Source organism: Curcuma longa, chromosome 12 (assembly GCF_044706935.1).
Source record: "Curcuma longa cultivar G26 ecotype Majalengka, Jawa Barat chromosome 12, ITB_CL_G26_1.1, whole genome shotgun sequence".
Classification (NCBI taxonomy): domain Eukaryota; kingdom Viridiplantae; phylum Streptophyta; class Magnoliopsida; order Zingiberales; family Zingiberaceae; genus Curcuma; species Curcuma longa.
The window spans coordinates 9,701,239-9,716,553 of NC_133872.1; the positions used below are offsets into that span (position 1 = coordinate 9,701,239).

Here is a 15,315-nt window from a genome sequence, read left to right on the forward strand (position 1 = left end):
GCCCTGTGGACTCATCTATTGCTATACAAGAGACAGGGAGCAGGAACAAGAGAAAATTCCAGGCAGAACCACCCATGGCTGACCCGAGCGTACTTGGGGATGCATTGCAAAATAATTTATGCAATTATGATGTGTTCCCTGTAGAGAAACCTGCAGAGCTTTCCGACCTTGACCATCATGCCGGCATCTGTGACATGTGTAGGACTCAAATGTTTGGGCCCAAGGAGGGGCTCGATGTGGATGACTTCCAAGATGTTGATTGGAACTGCCTCACAGAGTCCCAGCTTGAGGAGATCTTGTTGAATAACTTGGATACAGTCTTTAGGGCTGCAATCAAGATGATTACTTTCCATGGGCACACAGAGGAAGTTGCAACTAATGCTGTATTGAGGTCAGGGCTTTGCTATGGGTACAAAGATACTGTTTCTAATGTTGTGGATAATGCATTGGCACTTTTAAAGAGTAGCCAAGAATTGGATTCCTCCCCTAGAGAGAATATTGCAGAAGACCTAAGACATTTGGAGAAGAGTGTGTTAGCTGATATGGTTAGTGTGCTGAGGGAAGTACGACCATTTTTCAGTACAGGTGATGCAATGTGGCGCTTGCTGATGTCTGATGCAAATATTTCTCATGCTTGTGCCATGGACAGCAATTCATCAAATGCTATCACAAGTAATGAGTACTCTGGTGCTTCTACCATAGCTCAGTTGGAAGCAGGTTCAAATCTCTGACAATAATGCTACTTCCACAGCCTCTGAACTAAATGTCCAAATATCTCAGAAGTTGCATGATATAATACCTCCTTCAAAGAGCATCCAGAAATTAGAAATTCCAAAGGTGGCTGCGATATCTACTGTTCCAACAGGAAAGTTCTCTGACTCAAATGAGGATGGCACAATTTCAAAACCTAAACCCTTAAAGGAAAGCTTAATTTCACTATCCACTCATGTTGAAGAATCATTGTCAATTAGCAATAGAAAGGCTCATCCAAGTAGTTTGAAAAGAGAATATGTTCTACGACAGAAGTCAATTCACTCTGAGAAAAGCTTTCGAGCATTGGGATCTAAAGCAGTTTCTAGAGCATGCAAGCAAAGTGGCTTAGGGAGCTTAATCTTTGATAGGAAATTAAAAACAATTTCGGATTCTTCAAGAATAAATTTAAAGAGCTCCTCACTGAAAATAGCAAAAATACCAGAAACAGAAAAATCATTGACAGATGATAAACATAATCTTTCATATTCTCAAGGAAACCCTTCTAATCTAACATGCACTGAAAGACACAACTGTCAACCAACTGGACTTACCTTGTCACTTCCATCTGCGAATAACACTTGCCTTAGTATTGCACCAGAGTCTAATGCTGAGGCCACAAATTGCAGTGATCATAGTTTAATCGGTTCAAGTATGACATGCAGAGACTTGGTTCCAGAGGATAAAAAGGATGAAATGTTGCTTATATTGGTTCCGCTAATGCAGGAACTCCAGGCACAGTTGCAAGACTGGACTGATTGGGCCCAGCAGAAGGTGATGCAGGCTGCTCGAAGGTTGAGCAAGGATAAAGCTGAACTTCAATCCCTGCGACAGGAAAGAGAAGAAGTGGCTAGGCTTAAAGGAGAGGGTATGCTCTAGAAGACAATACCAAGAAGAAGCTTGCTGAGATGGAACTTGCAATATCCAAAGCCAGTACCCAGGTTGAAAGGGCTAATGCTGCTGCCCACAGACTCAAATATGAAAACTCTCAACTAAGATTGGAAATGGAGGAGGCAAAGTTGCATGCTGCACAATCAGCAACCAATTGTCAAGAATCTTCAAGAAGGGAAATGAAAGCACTGAAAATTTTTCAGTCATGGGAGAAACAAAAAGTATTGTTTAGGAGGAGCTTGCGACCGAAAAACATCAACTGTTTCAGCTGCAACAGCAACTGGAACAGGTTGAGGAGCTCCGCAACCAATCAGAGGTAACTTCTTTTCACAATTCCATAGTATCTCATGAACATTTCATGTGGCCAAGTGCATAGATTGCACTGAAACAAATTCCAATAGTATCTAGTTTCTACTAGAGATTTACAATGCAAACAAATCTTGTCCTGAAGTTAAGGCTGTGTTTAGGTTATTATTTTGGTATACTTTTTGAGTGATGGCAGCGTGCAACTGACTAAAGAGGGAGGGGTGAATAGCTGAAATCCTAAAAAACTATTTCTTGCAAGACAAAGATAAATAAATGTTAATTTTGTGTGGGGTGCTTGTGTGTGAGTTCAGTTGCCATATCAAGTATTTAAATGCTGTGGAAATAATAAGAATATGAAACACAATGTTAACATGACTATTTTACATAGTTTAGACCCTTCACTCTTACTCCACGACCTATTGAGTTTGTTCGATGAGTTAGTCTTATAAATTCACTAAATTTAACTTTTTAACAAGAGGCGATGGAGTATTTAAATGCTGTAGAAATAATAAGAATATGAAACACAATGCTAACATGACTATTTTACGTCACTCTTACTGCACGACCTATTGAGTTTGTCTGATGAGTTAGTCTTGTAAATTCACTAAATTCAACTTTTTAACAAGAGGCGATGGAGCAAGCCTTTTACAATCTAAACCTTTAGGATTACAATGGTACTCTCCTCTCAAATAGAAATGAAATGCAAAGTTCAATCGAAGATGATTAACAAGGATTTGGACTTGTTTATTAAAGCCTTCAACCTGCATTGAAAGCCCTAGGAGAGCTTTAACATTTGAGCACCTGGTCATTGAAGAATATAATATTTTCGTGCACTTTGTAAGCTAAAAAACTTTCAAGGCTTATATAGATGTTGCTCTAACCAACATATTTTGTCTGCTTTCAGTCGATTGGAATAAACTCTAATCAACTTGAGTAAACTATAATTGATTGGAATAAGCTTCAATTAACTGCACGAGCACAAGTGACTATTGAGTAACCAACAACTATATTGGCAATTAGCTTAAAATTCTGTCTAGTCTAAATCACTACTCAAGTCTCTAGTCAATTCAAATCAATATCGAGTCGATTGTTGCTCGAATAAAATTTTATTCATAGAAACCTCTTCTTCACTTGACTCCCCAATTGGATAAATTGGTCCAATTGGAATAGTCCAATTGATTCCCAATTTAAAAGTCTTAAGATTGAGTTGAGTTGTAGATTATATCATGTGACCTATTATCTCTCAGTTAAATGCTTAACACAAGCCACTAGGTAGTCTATCCCTACCTAGTTAAACATATCATCTTTGATGACGCTGTCTGGAAGTAAAAGCAAGAGAGTACTCATCAGTTGTACTCTCTCAAAATTTTATGCTTCTATGTCTTCAACCTTGTTGATGTTCCTGATTACCCTTCAGTCCACCTTGTGTTAAGCCTTCAATTCCTCAAATGCATCAAGATCTATGAGCTTGTTCCATGTGCAACCCTTCTCCCCTTGTATATGCGTCCACCTTGCATCAGGCCGCTTTAGATTATACTTTGTGTTAGGCTTCTAGTATCTTAGATGTACCAAGTTTGATGAGCTTGTTGTACATGTTATCCTTCTCCATTGGCCTTCGGAGTCCACTTCCTTGTTAGGCCTTCGAGTTTTCAAAACTAAACCAACCAACTTGATCGTGTCTAGTTATCTAATAGACCTACTCAATCATAGCTAGTCACCAAATGACATAAACTTCTATGTGCATTGTTCGAAGTTCTGCACACTTGATGTATACATTACATTATTTACCAAACACAGGTCTAATTAAACTTAGTCTATTTATTATTTTATTGTTTTTCACTTTTTACTTGATGAATTTCTAATTAGCATTGAGTCTTAAACCTTGTGTATGGGGGTTTAAGGCTATTTTTTTTCACAAATTTTGAATTCATATGTTAGAGCACTTTGATGTAAGTTATGTCAAGCAAGGAATCTATACCTTGATTTAGGAGCAACAATCAACCATGATTAACAATTGCAACTATCTCAAAAGACAATTTGAAACTAGAGGCAACATAGGAAAGCACAAATATGCAAAGCAAACATAAAGGGCAACATGAAAATAATGCTCAACATCAACAATATTTGTAATAATGCATAATAAACATCAATGTACATAGTGAAATAAGTCTAGGCAAAATTTGCATGTATCACCCATCATATTTACAACTATAAACTACTAAACATACGCATATTGCAAAAACAAGCAATACAATGACATTATAAAAGTTCTACAAATACAAGCTATAGATTTCATAAGATCACACCACTTTTTGCATAAGATCTATTAATTGTAGTTCACGAATTTGTAAGTATATTTGGATCAACTTAAGTAGTGGCCCCTGCACTATTTATTTCTATAGGAGAGAGTGGTAGTCGGTGTGCACTGAAACACATGAATACTGAAAGTAGACTCAGTTGGCTACGTTTAATATATTACACTCATCGGTTGATTAACGCATGGTTTAGGTGAAAAGACTGATATAAAATGTTATATGATCTAAAATCATCCTAATGGATCCAAGGACTCATCTATGATAAAATCTATATCCATTAATGGTTTCATTCGCAATGATCATCCACTAGAGGTCTCATCTGCAAATAGATTATTTGGTGTTATTTTAGATAATAATCACCATGTCCTGACCTACAACAATGAGTCTAATTACTTTCTCATATATTGATGATATGTATCAATTCTACTAGTAATGAACACCTTCATCATTTTGTTCACCCAAAAGCAAAAAATATATAAACATCAATGCTACATGCTAAATATAAGACATTAAACTTTAATTTGATATAAGGTATAATATATTATTGCTGTATAAATGCATGAATATACATCATAAGATCTTTTATGCATTTAAATCATCAAACACCAACAACATTATCAAAGGTATAAGAATACAAAGGGAATAACATAACTTGGTAGAACAACAACGTAAGATTATGCACATACACACACACAACACCAATACTCGGGGGTAATAACCTCGACCACATAGGCAAGTGTAAGCACACATGGCTAACCACTTGGCAGCCTGAATATCACAGTTCTAGCTCAAGCATCCCCCCTCGGACAATCTCGTACTCTACTCCTTCATATACTCTCAAGCATGTAGCATGGTTCCTTGGTCTCTTGACCAAGCTCTATCTCGCTCATGAGGTCAAATAGAGCATCTGGCCTAGTATGCACCTGGCAGTTGACCCATGATGGGGTCAGTTCCTTTGACAAAGATTTATCACCGCATATAGTGGTCAAGGCAGGCAAACCATAAGTAGAGAAGATTGTGGCAGGAGCATGGTCAAGGTAGACAAACCATAAATAGGGAAGGTTGTTGCAAGAGTAAGCCATGGTAGGGGATGACTTGCCCCATACCATCCCATCTGCGGACACACCCCTTCAACAGATGTTCATACTCCAGGATCGCATTATTGACATAACTTAGAGGCGGATGCATAAAAGCTAAACTATACAAAGGTAAAAGGATCTTTTCCTTGGAACTCTGATTCTTTGTCTTCTCTTGAGCTTTCAAATGAGCATTTATGTTGGAGCTAACTTAAGCGTCGGAGGGGTTTTGTTGGATGCATATGGGACCCTCTAATGTGTATTACTCCACACAGGTTGGCTAATGCGTGTGTGGGAGACTTTGTCAGCAATGTCTAGTAGGGAGGTGGATTTTTTACACATCATAAATGACAGGGTGGTGGTAGGAACCACCCCTCTTCAGGCAGAGCGATTGCCACCGAATTGGGTGCGACATTGCTCTCAGGGGAAACCACTTTGGGCATTTGGGAGTTCCCTCCACCAACACAGGGGCGGCCACCTCTAGATCTGAGGCCTCAAGGATGTTCTCTACCTGAGCGTCCTTGACATAAGCGCCCGACGTGTCATTGATATAAATGACAATGGGGGATGACCCATTCCCTCTAGGACCATCGGAGGGTTTTCTCGGAGCCGAGCCAGGTCCTCGAGAAGTAGTTTCCTGAGGATTGGCAGGCTGCTAGCTCACGGAGTCGGTCACAGAAGAAGCAATAGTTTGATGATTAACGGTAACATCCCGAGTTATGCGGGCGGACTTCTGTCGAGTCTACATGCAAGTCTGTGGGGTCGTTCGGAGTGCAGCAGAGGAGTTGCTCCATGCGAAGAGGTGGGCAACGGGGATTCAATTGGAGCATTGACGAGTGGTGATTCGCTTGGCTCTTTCGATGCCCCCTCTTCCTCTTGGGGGCATTCTTGCCATGATCGCTTAGATGATCATATCGCTTGCATGGATCACACGAAGCTAGTAGAAAGACAAAGAAGAAGAGAAGGAAAAGGGGAGAGAAGAGGAAGACAAATGGGAGAAGGATGCCTAACACCCAAAACGATAAATAATTAAAAACCTTGAGGGCGGACACGTGGGATACCTATGGGGTGATCTAACTCGGTCACCATGGGGCTCAATCGGAAATGGTACAACTACCGATTATCTATAAGGGGGCGACACCAAACGCTTGACTGCGAATGGTCTCAACAATAAGTGAGAAGGGGTAAAAGGTCCTGTTGGTCTTTATTCTTTTTTGTGTACCATAACTTAAAATCCGAGTTTTCTTTCATCTTTGTTTTCTCTCCTACTCATTTTATCTCTTGTATACAAAATGTTAAATTTTCTCCTAATCATCATATCTACTATTAGTGAGTGTTCTTATATTTCATATTCTAAATCTAACACAATCAGTATTCTTATAATGTTTGTTCTTATCCAACTTATAGTGTCAGAACTTTTGCATATTTAACATTACACCCAAGTTCACATGGAGATTAGCAATCATTGCTGAGACATTGCAATTGGATCTTACAACGTGTTCCTTCTTGGGAACAACCTAGCATAACATAATAGTTTGAAAAATCCATTTACAGAACATTCACTTATGTTTAACACTGGCTTACAACCTATGCAACTTTCGACCTTTTTATCCGAGCATGAGACCGACATCGACGATTTTATTTTTTAATTAATATATTTTATATTTTAAAAATTATTGAAATTGTATCGGCACGACACTCTACGGTACCGAAATCATATCGTTTTGGTCATAAATTGAAACTCTTACACGTCTCAAAATTTTAAACCTTATATGAATCTCTCAATGGAAACCGAACACCTCTCTAGAAATAGAAGGATAGTTTGATTTACTCATAACATATTATAGGGGTTGAGTGTGGTTAAGGTGTGGCCTAAAGGGGTCTGTATGAAAATTATATATTGATGGTGTAAGTGCATTTCCATGAATTGATGTGTAGGGGATAGGATATAATTCATTATGTTGAGTCCTATAGTCTCTTTCGTGCCTCTAGTCTCTTGGTGTTTGTCAAAAGGTTCGACCTCTTTCTAAAGTATGTTACATCATCCTTATAGTTGCCTTTAGGTTCTAAGGCCATGATTCTACAAGGGCACTTTGATGTCGTGGCCTTTGCCATGACAATTGTAACATTGAATGTTGGAGTTAGGGTTCTCTAGCCTCTTAGGGGCCTCTATTATAGTCTTCACTTGTTGGATGACAATTTTAGGGCGAGTCAAGCCAACGAGGTTTTCTTGTTGTGGCACCCTATAAATTCTCGAAGAGCGATGCAAGTTACCCTCTGTTTGGATAGGGCGAGGAGAAGGTTCATTAATGGAAGGGGAAGAGAAAGGAAGGGAGGGAAAGGGAGGGGATATAAAGTATTTATGTTTTCCTCGTTTGGGAGAAAGGGAAGATTCATTAATGAAATATGTGTTATTTTGTTTGGGAAGAATGGAAAGAGAATGAAGGTTAAATATATAAAATTATAAAAATATCCTCACTTTTTAAATTAGACAATGATTTTATTTTTTTATAATATTAATATTTATTTTTATAAATACAAATTAATTACTTTTAAAATAAAAAATTAATTCTTTTATAGAAGAGTTCATCGTATCATTCATTATTCTATTAGATGAACTAATAGATTATATTCATAAATTTAATTTATATATTTTAAGTGAACTACGTGTTCAACATACGAGCTTTGGCACATCACTTTGAGAAGGTATTAGTCTACTGATTTTTTTTTTGTTTTACATGTTTTCCATGAAACATCATAAATGTTATATTATTGCAACATGTGATAGTGATTTGAAGCGACGGATATATTCGCAACTAGAGGATGATTAGCCTACGGATTTACTGAACAAGGAAAAAAATTTATAGTTACCTAATAACAAGCAAAGATTTCGATGAAGAAGAAAGGAGCAAAAAGATCGTGCTCAGCGAGAGAAATTTCAAAAATTTAGGTTAAATAAATTAAATAAGTTATTTGGGAATTAATATTTTAAAACAGGAGTAAAATTGGAACAAAAAATATTTAGAATTGTCTTCCCTTTCCATACACTCCAAATTGGAGTGTAAGAAAATCTCCCTTTTCATGGGTAAGGAAGGTTAAAACTTATCCTTCCCTCCTCTTCCCTCACTCCTTTCCAAACAAGGTTTAAAGTTTCTTTCCCCTTATTTACCCTTTCTTCCCCGTCCCTCACCTCCTCCCAAACAAAGCGTTAAGGGGCTTGATGATCGAAGGTAGGTTGTTATAAAGTTTTCAATCTCTTCAACCTTACAGTAAGTCTCTTCTATTGAGGTAAGGGCAAACAACTTGTTAGATTTCAAGCCTAAGCCCATTAATGAAGTATATTGGTTTTCTTGCTTCTAATTTAGGGATACACCATGTGTAGCTTATCAAATTTGCTTAGGTATTCAACTACTCTTATATTCAATTGTTTTTAGTGGATTTACATTGTCTATCATTGATTTTTGAAGTTTGTTGGAGCATACTTATTCAATATCCACTTTTTCTACTAGTGTGTGATGGATTCACGATATATTGATCTCGGGCACTTTGTTAATATTTTTTTTTGTTGAACCTTCGGGTGATTTTTGCAAATCACACTCATTTAGTTGGGGTCATAATATAACAACCAAATTAATCTTTTATCTCAGTGACCCAATTGAGTAGTCTATTTGGGTTTAATCAGCCAATGAAATTAGAAGCTTCAAATTTGACTAAATAGGTATTTCTAGCCTAGGTCAAACATTGTTGCAAATCTATCACCCGATTACTAATTTGACTACTAGCCTAGGTCAAACATGGGTGTATGACAAGTGGTCCTCATCAAGAGGAGAGCAGGATAATTCTCTTGTTGCTAATGATGCTTAGGTGAATGGTCGTGCAACTAGATGGGATGTAGGATCTACAAGCTTGGGGCTCTTGTCCTCGATTTTGTTAGTAGCATTACCTTTAAATTGTTCGAGGGGGTCTTAAGCTCATCTTCTATTACTAGGTGTGTACCTGTCTAATGGTAGAGTTTCTCATCATAGCTATGCAAGGTCTTGACATGTAATGAAGATTATTAACTAACACAGGAAATATAGAGAAAACTAAGTTAATAAAAATAATAATGGAACAAATAAAAATAGATAATATGAGAGCAAACACATAATGCACAAAAATTAACTAAATCAACTAAATTAAACAAAAGAGAATTTTCAATGAAAGAACAAGTATATAGAGTAAATACCAGCCTTTCCACTTTGAAATTACACCATGTGGTCCTTGAGCAAGTTAGCTTCAAAGCTCCTTCGTGAGTCAAAATATGGCCCTTGGATAAGATCCAAGAGGGTAAAGATATTTTTTAGAATTAGTGGTTTGTATTGTAAAAGATTCTTGATTTTTTAAAACCATACATTTAATTAAATCGGATCCCAATTAGGGGTTTGGTTTTGAGGAAAGTGACGAGGAACAAAAGGGTGGAGACATTGACTCTTAGCTGGGACGTGTGGATGCATGATGCATGTAGCTATGTGTGGGGTGCAACAGCAGTGTACAAGGAGCAGAGGCAATGTGTAGGATGCAGCGACATAATTGAGGTGGGTGTGGCAAGGATACCAAGTGTCTGTGATCCTTGATTAGGTCACAGGTGGCATTGTTATTGTTGCTAGAGGGACTTATGACAAGTATTTGAGTGGCAAGTGGCAAGTGGGCTCATGGTTGTTGGAACTCTTATCGCCTTTGCAATTAGGCAATTAAGAGTTTTGATGAGTTGGGCAAAGAATTTAAGTTAGGTTGGGTGTTATATCTAACTTGTGTGTTAAGATCTATATAGGTTGAGTTGGTGTGATCAAGGTGTTTATTAGCTCGATGGTTTAAGGTGGAGATTGGAAAGGGATGGAGTGAGCATCCTAGGGATTGCATGACGAATATCATAGTATGGCAAGTTGAGGAGGTGAACTACATAAACAAAGACTTAAGGATGACATGAGAAGCCTAGTGCTTGGAGCATGTAAGGGACGTAGCTTGATGGGAGAAGACTTCAATGCTTAAAGAAACTCCACCAGAGATAGTTTGATGGGAGAAGACTTCAATGCTTAAAGAAACTCCACCAGAGATGTAAGTGGAGTGACTTGAACATAAAGGACGCGGGTAGATGACAATTTAGGTGGACTCGACCATAGATGTGGTCGAAGTAAGAGGAACTAGTTAATTGATGATGGGATCCAATTGACGGGTGACTAAGGAAACATACCCCAAGTGTTTCGGGATTTTGTAGTTGGATTAGTGGACTGCTAGTTGTGTATTAATTGATTGGCAATTGAGATAGTCAATGGCCCAAGTATTTAGGGTTTGTGGTTTACCTAATCAATTAGTAATTGGGTATTAATTGATTGATGGTTTAATACCCCAAGTTGGGTATGTTTGGGGTATTATAGAGTGATCAATCAACGACTGATGGTTATGTTCTAAACAATTGATGATTTCATAGCTTTGGCAAACGAATAAAATATTTGCTAGTTGACTCACCTAGTTGACTAAGGTTTGTTTGGTTAGGAACAAAAAAGTTTTTTGGTAGACTGGCATAGCTGATTGAGCATCGATTAGTATAGTAGGTTTGGTCGATTATAGTAATTGATTCAAATGCAACCAAAGATGGAAGCCTTAACAACAAGATTTGGATAAGATACTATGGATCAATCGATTGATGGTTGTCACATTAGCATGATCCGAAGAGAAGGCTACCAAAAAAGCTTGAGGGGCTACATGAAGAAAGGACAATCAAGTCAAAAAATGCTATTCTTCTACCAGATTAAGAGCTCCATTGTTATTTTTTATCAGTTTTATACCATGTAATTGCTATCTGTAAGAGAGGTTTCTCCACCTTTGGTGCTGCAAAGATGGAGAAAATATAGAGGTTTTCATGAGTGATCTAACTAACAACTATGGAAGAGCCTAGAGGCTTCCGAACCATGTTAAATCACTGACATACTTTCTTTAGTTTGTGTTTTTTTAGTTTTTTTATTGTGTTCTTTAATTTGTGATGTATATATTTGCCTTATAGAACACTAACATTGTTGGAAGTGGGTATTGACCACATTGATCACATTGGCACACAATCTAACAATGGTCATAATTGACTCTTGTTAGCACAAGAGGAACATTGTTAGAGAAGTAGTGGCTCACATGAGCTATTGATGTTAGGTTGCTGCTTGCTGGTGGCCTTGGCAACAATGTTATTGTGTTTAGAAGAAGGGAAGTTGCTTAGCAAAAAGGAACAATCCATTGCCTATTCAACTCAGTCACGAACAAAATCATTCTATTTGCTGTCTTCTTGGACTTAGTCGATTACCTCAATTGATTTCTTCACTAGTCAATTGAGATCCATCATTAGCTGATAGCTTAAACTACAAACCTTGAAATACTTTAGGGTATTGGGATTCTCAGCCACCACTCGGCTGATCTTCAATGTGTCAATTGGTACCCAACCATGACCACTTTTAAGGTAGAGTCTATCTATGTTGAGTTCTACTCTTCGTCCCTTTGGATATAGGTCACTCAACACTTAAGTGACTAGAGTCTTACCCTTTACAATTTAACTTTATCCTCAGACATTTCCTGTAGGTTACTCAATCCCTCGGATGCGTACAAGCCTTTTGCTCCTCCACTCACCTCTTCACCTATGTAATCCGCCTCCATTGGTTATCCCTTTTGCTGTCTCATTACTCATCTTGTAGTCCCTCAGTCCACGCTAGGTCATTGCTCTAGAGTTGCTTCAACACCACTTCAGTGGTCCTCGAATGTGGCATACCATGCCTCTCCGATCTCATTGGAAGCATCTTGACCATGTCAAGCCACAAGCTCTACAAGCTTCTTGTGTGTTCCTACAACTCCTGATACATTCAAACACATATCAAGTATACTCAAACACACATATCAAATACACATGCAAGGTCCAACTTATACCTTTTTACCTAAACATCAAAACTCAAGTTCACATCGGATCACTTAGAGCATGATTGCATCAAAAAATAGTGTTTAGATTTATCCTTCATAAAATTTACTTGAAGAACTTACTGCCTTAGTTTTTTCTCTTTGGGCATCTCATGCAAAGGTTTTACACCATGATGAATATCCCCAAATAATTTAGCACTACAATAATTGGAAATGGACTTATCCTTTCCATTGATCTTTGTTTCCTTAAAATGACTCAAAATAGAAGTTAATTTGCTTTTATATAGAGTCAAACTATCTGACTCAACAATTGTTTTTTCAATTGGAGTCAGACTATCTAATTCAGAAGGAATAGGATTATCAGATTGTGTTGCACTTCTATCGGAGTAGTTGATGTTGGGGGTTCAAGCTTTCCCCAGGCCCTTTTCACTAATGGACTCTTGATGTTTGTGAAGGAGTGCTTCATTTGATAAATTTCTACCTTTGTTTCTATTTCTGAGATGTTTGGGTTCTTAGCCAAAGTAGTTGATGTTGGAGGAGTGGACTGTGTAAAGATTCATATCCAATGATATAAAATAAGATTTCTGTATCCAATCATGTTGAATTGTACTAAAATCATCATGCTTCTCTTAGATTCCTGTTCTATATAAGAACCAGACTGTTTTTACATGTGAACCGTAACATATTGTTTTATAGGAATTTGGATCTTATGATTCTAACAGCAAAGGCTAAAGATTATCAACTCATTTACAATCAAATCTAGTCATTTGATTAATCTAGGCAGGATTAGTTAGTTACTTCCAGCCTCTCTCTTTCTGGTCAAAGTGATCATACTACTCCCAAATCAAGCTTTTGCCTGAACACATAAAAGGATAATGTAATAGAAACAAGAATGCTAAGATGAATCAGTTGAGTTACTAGCAAAGATCATTTAAAAAAAAAAATACTAATATCCAAGAGTACTAGTGTAGCTCCAATTGAGTATAAATTGAGATAAAATAGATTAAGATGGTATGTATATGTCCTAAGACCACTAGAACGTACATGGATTAGGGTGGAAGGTGTAAGACATAACACAAAGTTTGAAACGACATTAGTCAATGGAATAAAATATGATTAATCAACTCAAATATTGCTAGTGTATAGGCTTCCATAGAGTTCAATGGAGGATATTAACTTCATGTAGCCGACCCCAAATGATTAGGACAAACACGTCTTAACGATAATGATAAATGTTTCAATATGGCCAATGGTATATTTGACTGCATGTCATAAAATATCTGTTGACATTTTTTTGAGACTAACAAGAGTAAATGAACATACACAAAATTATTGTTAAACTGAATTTTAAATTGGGAGGAATTATTGTTGGATATATTGCAGGTCAAATTGAATATGTTGTGGCAACAAAAGACGAAAAGAGGATAGTATAACCCTTCAGAACTTTGAATCTGTTATTAAACATGAGAGATTCTTTGTTTAAGTTTGTTTAAGTAAAAGTTTGTTTATTTTTTTGCCTGATGGCAACAACTTGCAGGCCAGGTGGAAACAAGAAGAGAAGTTGAAGAATGCGGCAATTGCAGTGGCTAATGCTGAAAGAAAAGAAAGAGAACAGCTGGAGACTTCAGCCAAATCGCAGGAAAATGCATTAAGATTTGAAGCTGAAAATGATCTGCAAAGGTGCAAAAATGAAATTCGCAAGCTCGAGCAGCAGATTGCACAGTTGAGGCTTGTCAAAGACTCCACAAACCTCACTGCTCTACAGTGGGGAACAGATAAAAGCTATGCTTCCCGCCTCTCTGATGGAAGGAAAAATGTTAATGCCCATATCTTGGCAAATTTCATCGACTCACAGGAAACAGAAATGGAAGAACTCCAGCGGGAGCGAGAATGTGTGATGTGCCTGTCCGAGGAAATGTCTGTTGTTTTCCTTCCTTGTGCTCACCAAGTTGTGTGTGTAAAATGCAATGAGCTTCATGAAAAGCAGGGAATGAAAGATTGTCCTTCTTGTAGGACACCAATTCAACGAAGGGTACCAATTCGCTTCTCTGCATGACACTATTAATTTCAATATGTTACTAGTTTTGAGTTGAAGTTTGAGAATAATAACTGTGGCCTGGAAATGAATAAGGCATGAACATTTTACGTTGTGGCATATCAAACTACTGCAGATGTTGTACTTTGCCTTCCCTATTGTTTCAAAATTATCCTCTCTGATTTAATTGTGGCGTGTTTTTCTGCTCCAATTCTTCAAATTGTCGTAGAAAATAATTTTGGCCATTACGTACATCTGAAAAACAACATATAGTATTTTTTTAATTGATGTTAATTAGGCATTGGAAAAAAAAGACAATAATAGTAGAAACCTAAATGTTTATTGTTATTTACAGAGTTCTTTTGATGTAAGTTCCCTTTAGTTTTTTCTTTTTATCAAGACAGTTTGTAATTGTGTTACATTGGCCACCACTAAAGGTTGAGTCTAATATGAAGTAAAAGGGTAATGCCCCCGATGTTTGGGTGTTCGGGACAAAGGGACTCAGGGCTCGTGAATGAAGGGACTCGAGAGTGTGTTCATGAACAAAGACTTGATAGAGAAGAGAGACAATCGGAAGTCGACGACCAATGGGAAAGAATTAACTTAAAGACCGTTACGAAAATGCAACTTTACTTCATCAATATTCAGACGCTATTAAATGTCGGATTTTCATGATAACAGTGGTTGGCTCGGCATAACCAAAATGAAACGCGTGGTGGTGATGAACAGGTAACAAAAACAGCTTTCAAAACAAGACAAGTATGTAGAACTAGAAAGACATAAACAGACTTGATTCAAAAGCTGAAAGGCAGCAACACTTACAAATACTATAACCCAATTAGGACTCTGAAGATTTTCCACTCTTTTTATTAGGAAACGTATACCCTATGATCACTTGTTATGATTGTTAGTCGTAAGTCTTTGACCAAAACAGAAATACATCAAGAGGATGATCCTCTTGGATAGATGCTTGAGTAATTTAAATTCTCAAGACAAAGAACTACTGCATGGG

The 15,315-nt window shown here is 37.4% G+C and overlaps 1 protein-coding gene across 1 annotated transcript; it reads left to right on the forward strand.

The window, feature by feature from the left end:
• Nucleotides 1-2: 2 nt before the first annotated feature.
• On the forward strand, nt 3-14,489 carry LOC141842872 (putative E3 ubiquitin-protein ligase RF298; the record flags this gene model as incomplete). The annotated part of the gene is given in 5 exon segments (XM_074730856.1): nt 3-725; nt 727-1,621; nt 1,624-1,869; nt 1,872-1,957; nt 13,806-14,489. Coding segments are annotated over 5 exon segments (2,469 nt in total), but the record flags the coding sequence as incomplete, so codon positions are not given.
• Nucleotides 14,490-15,315: the final 826 nt, after the last annotated feature.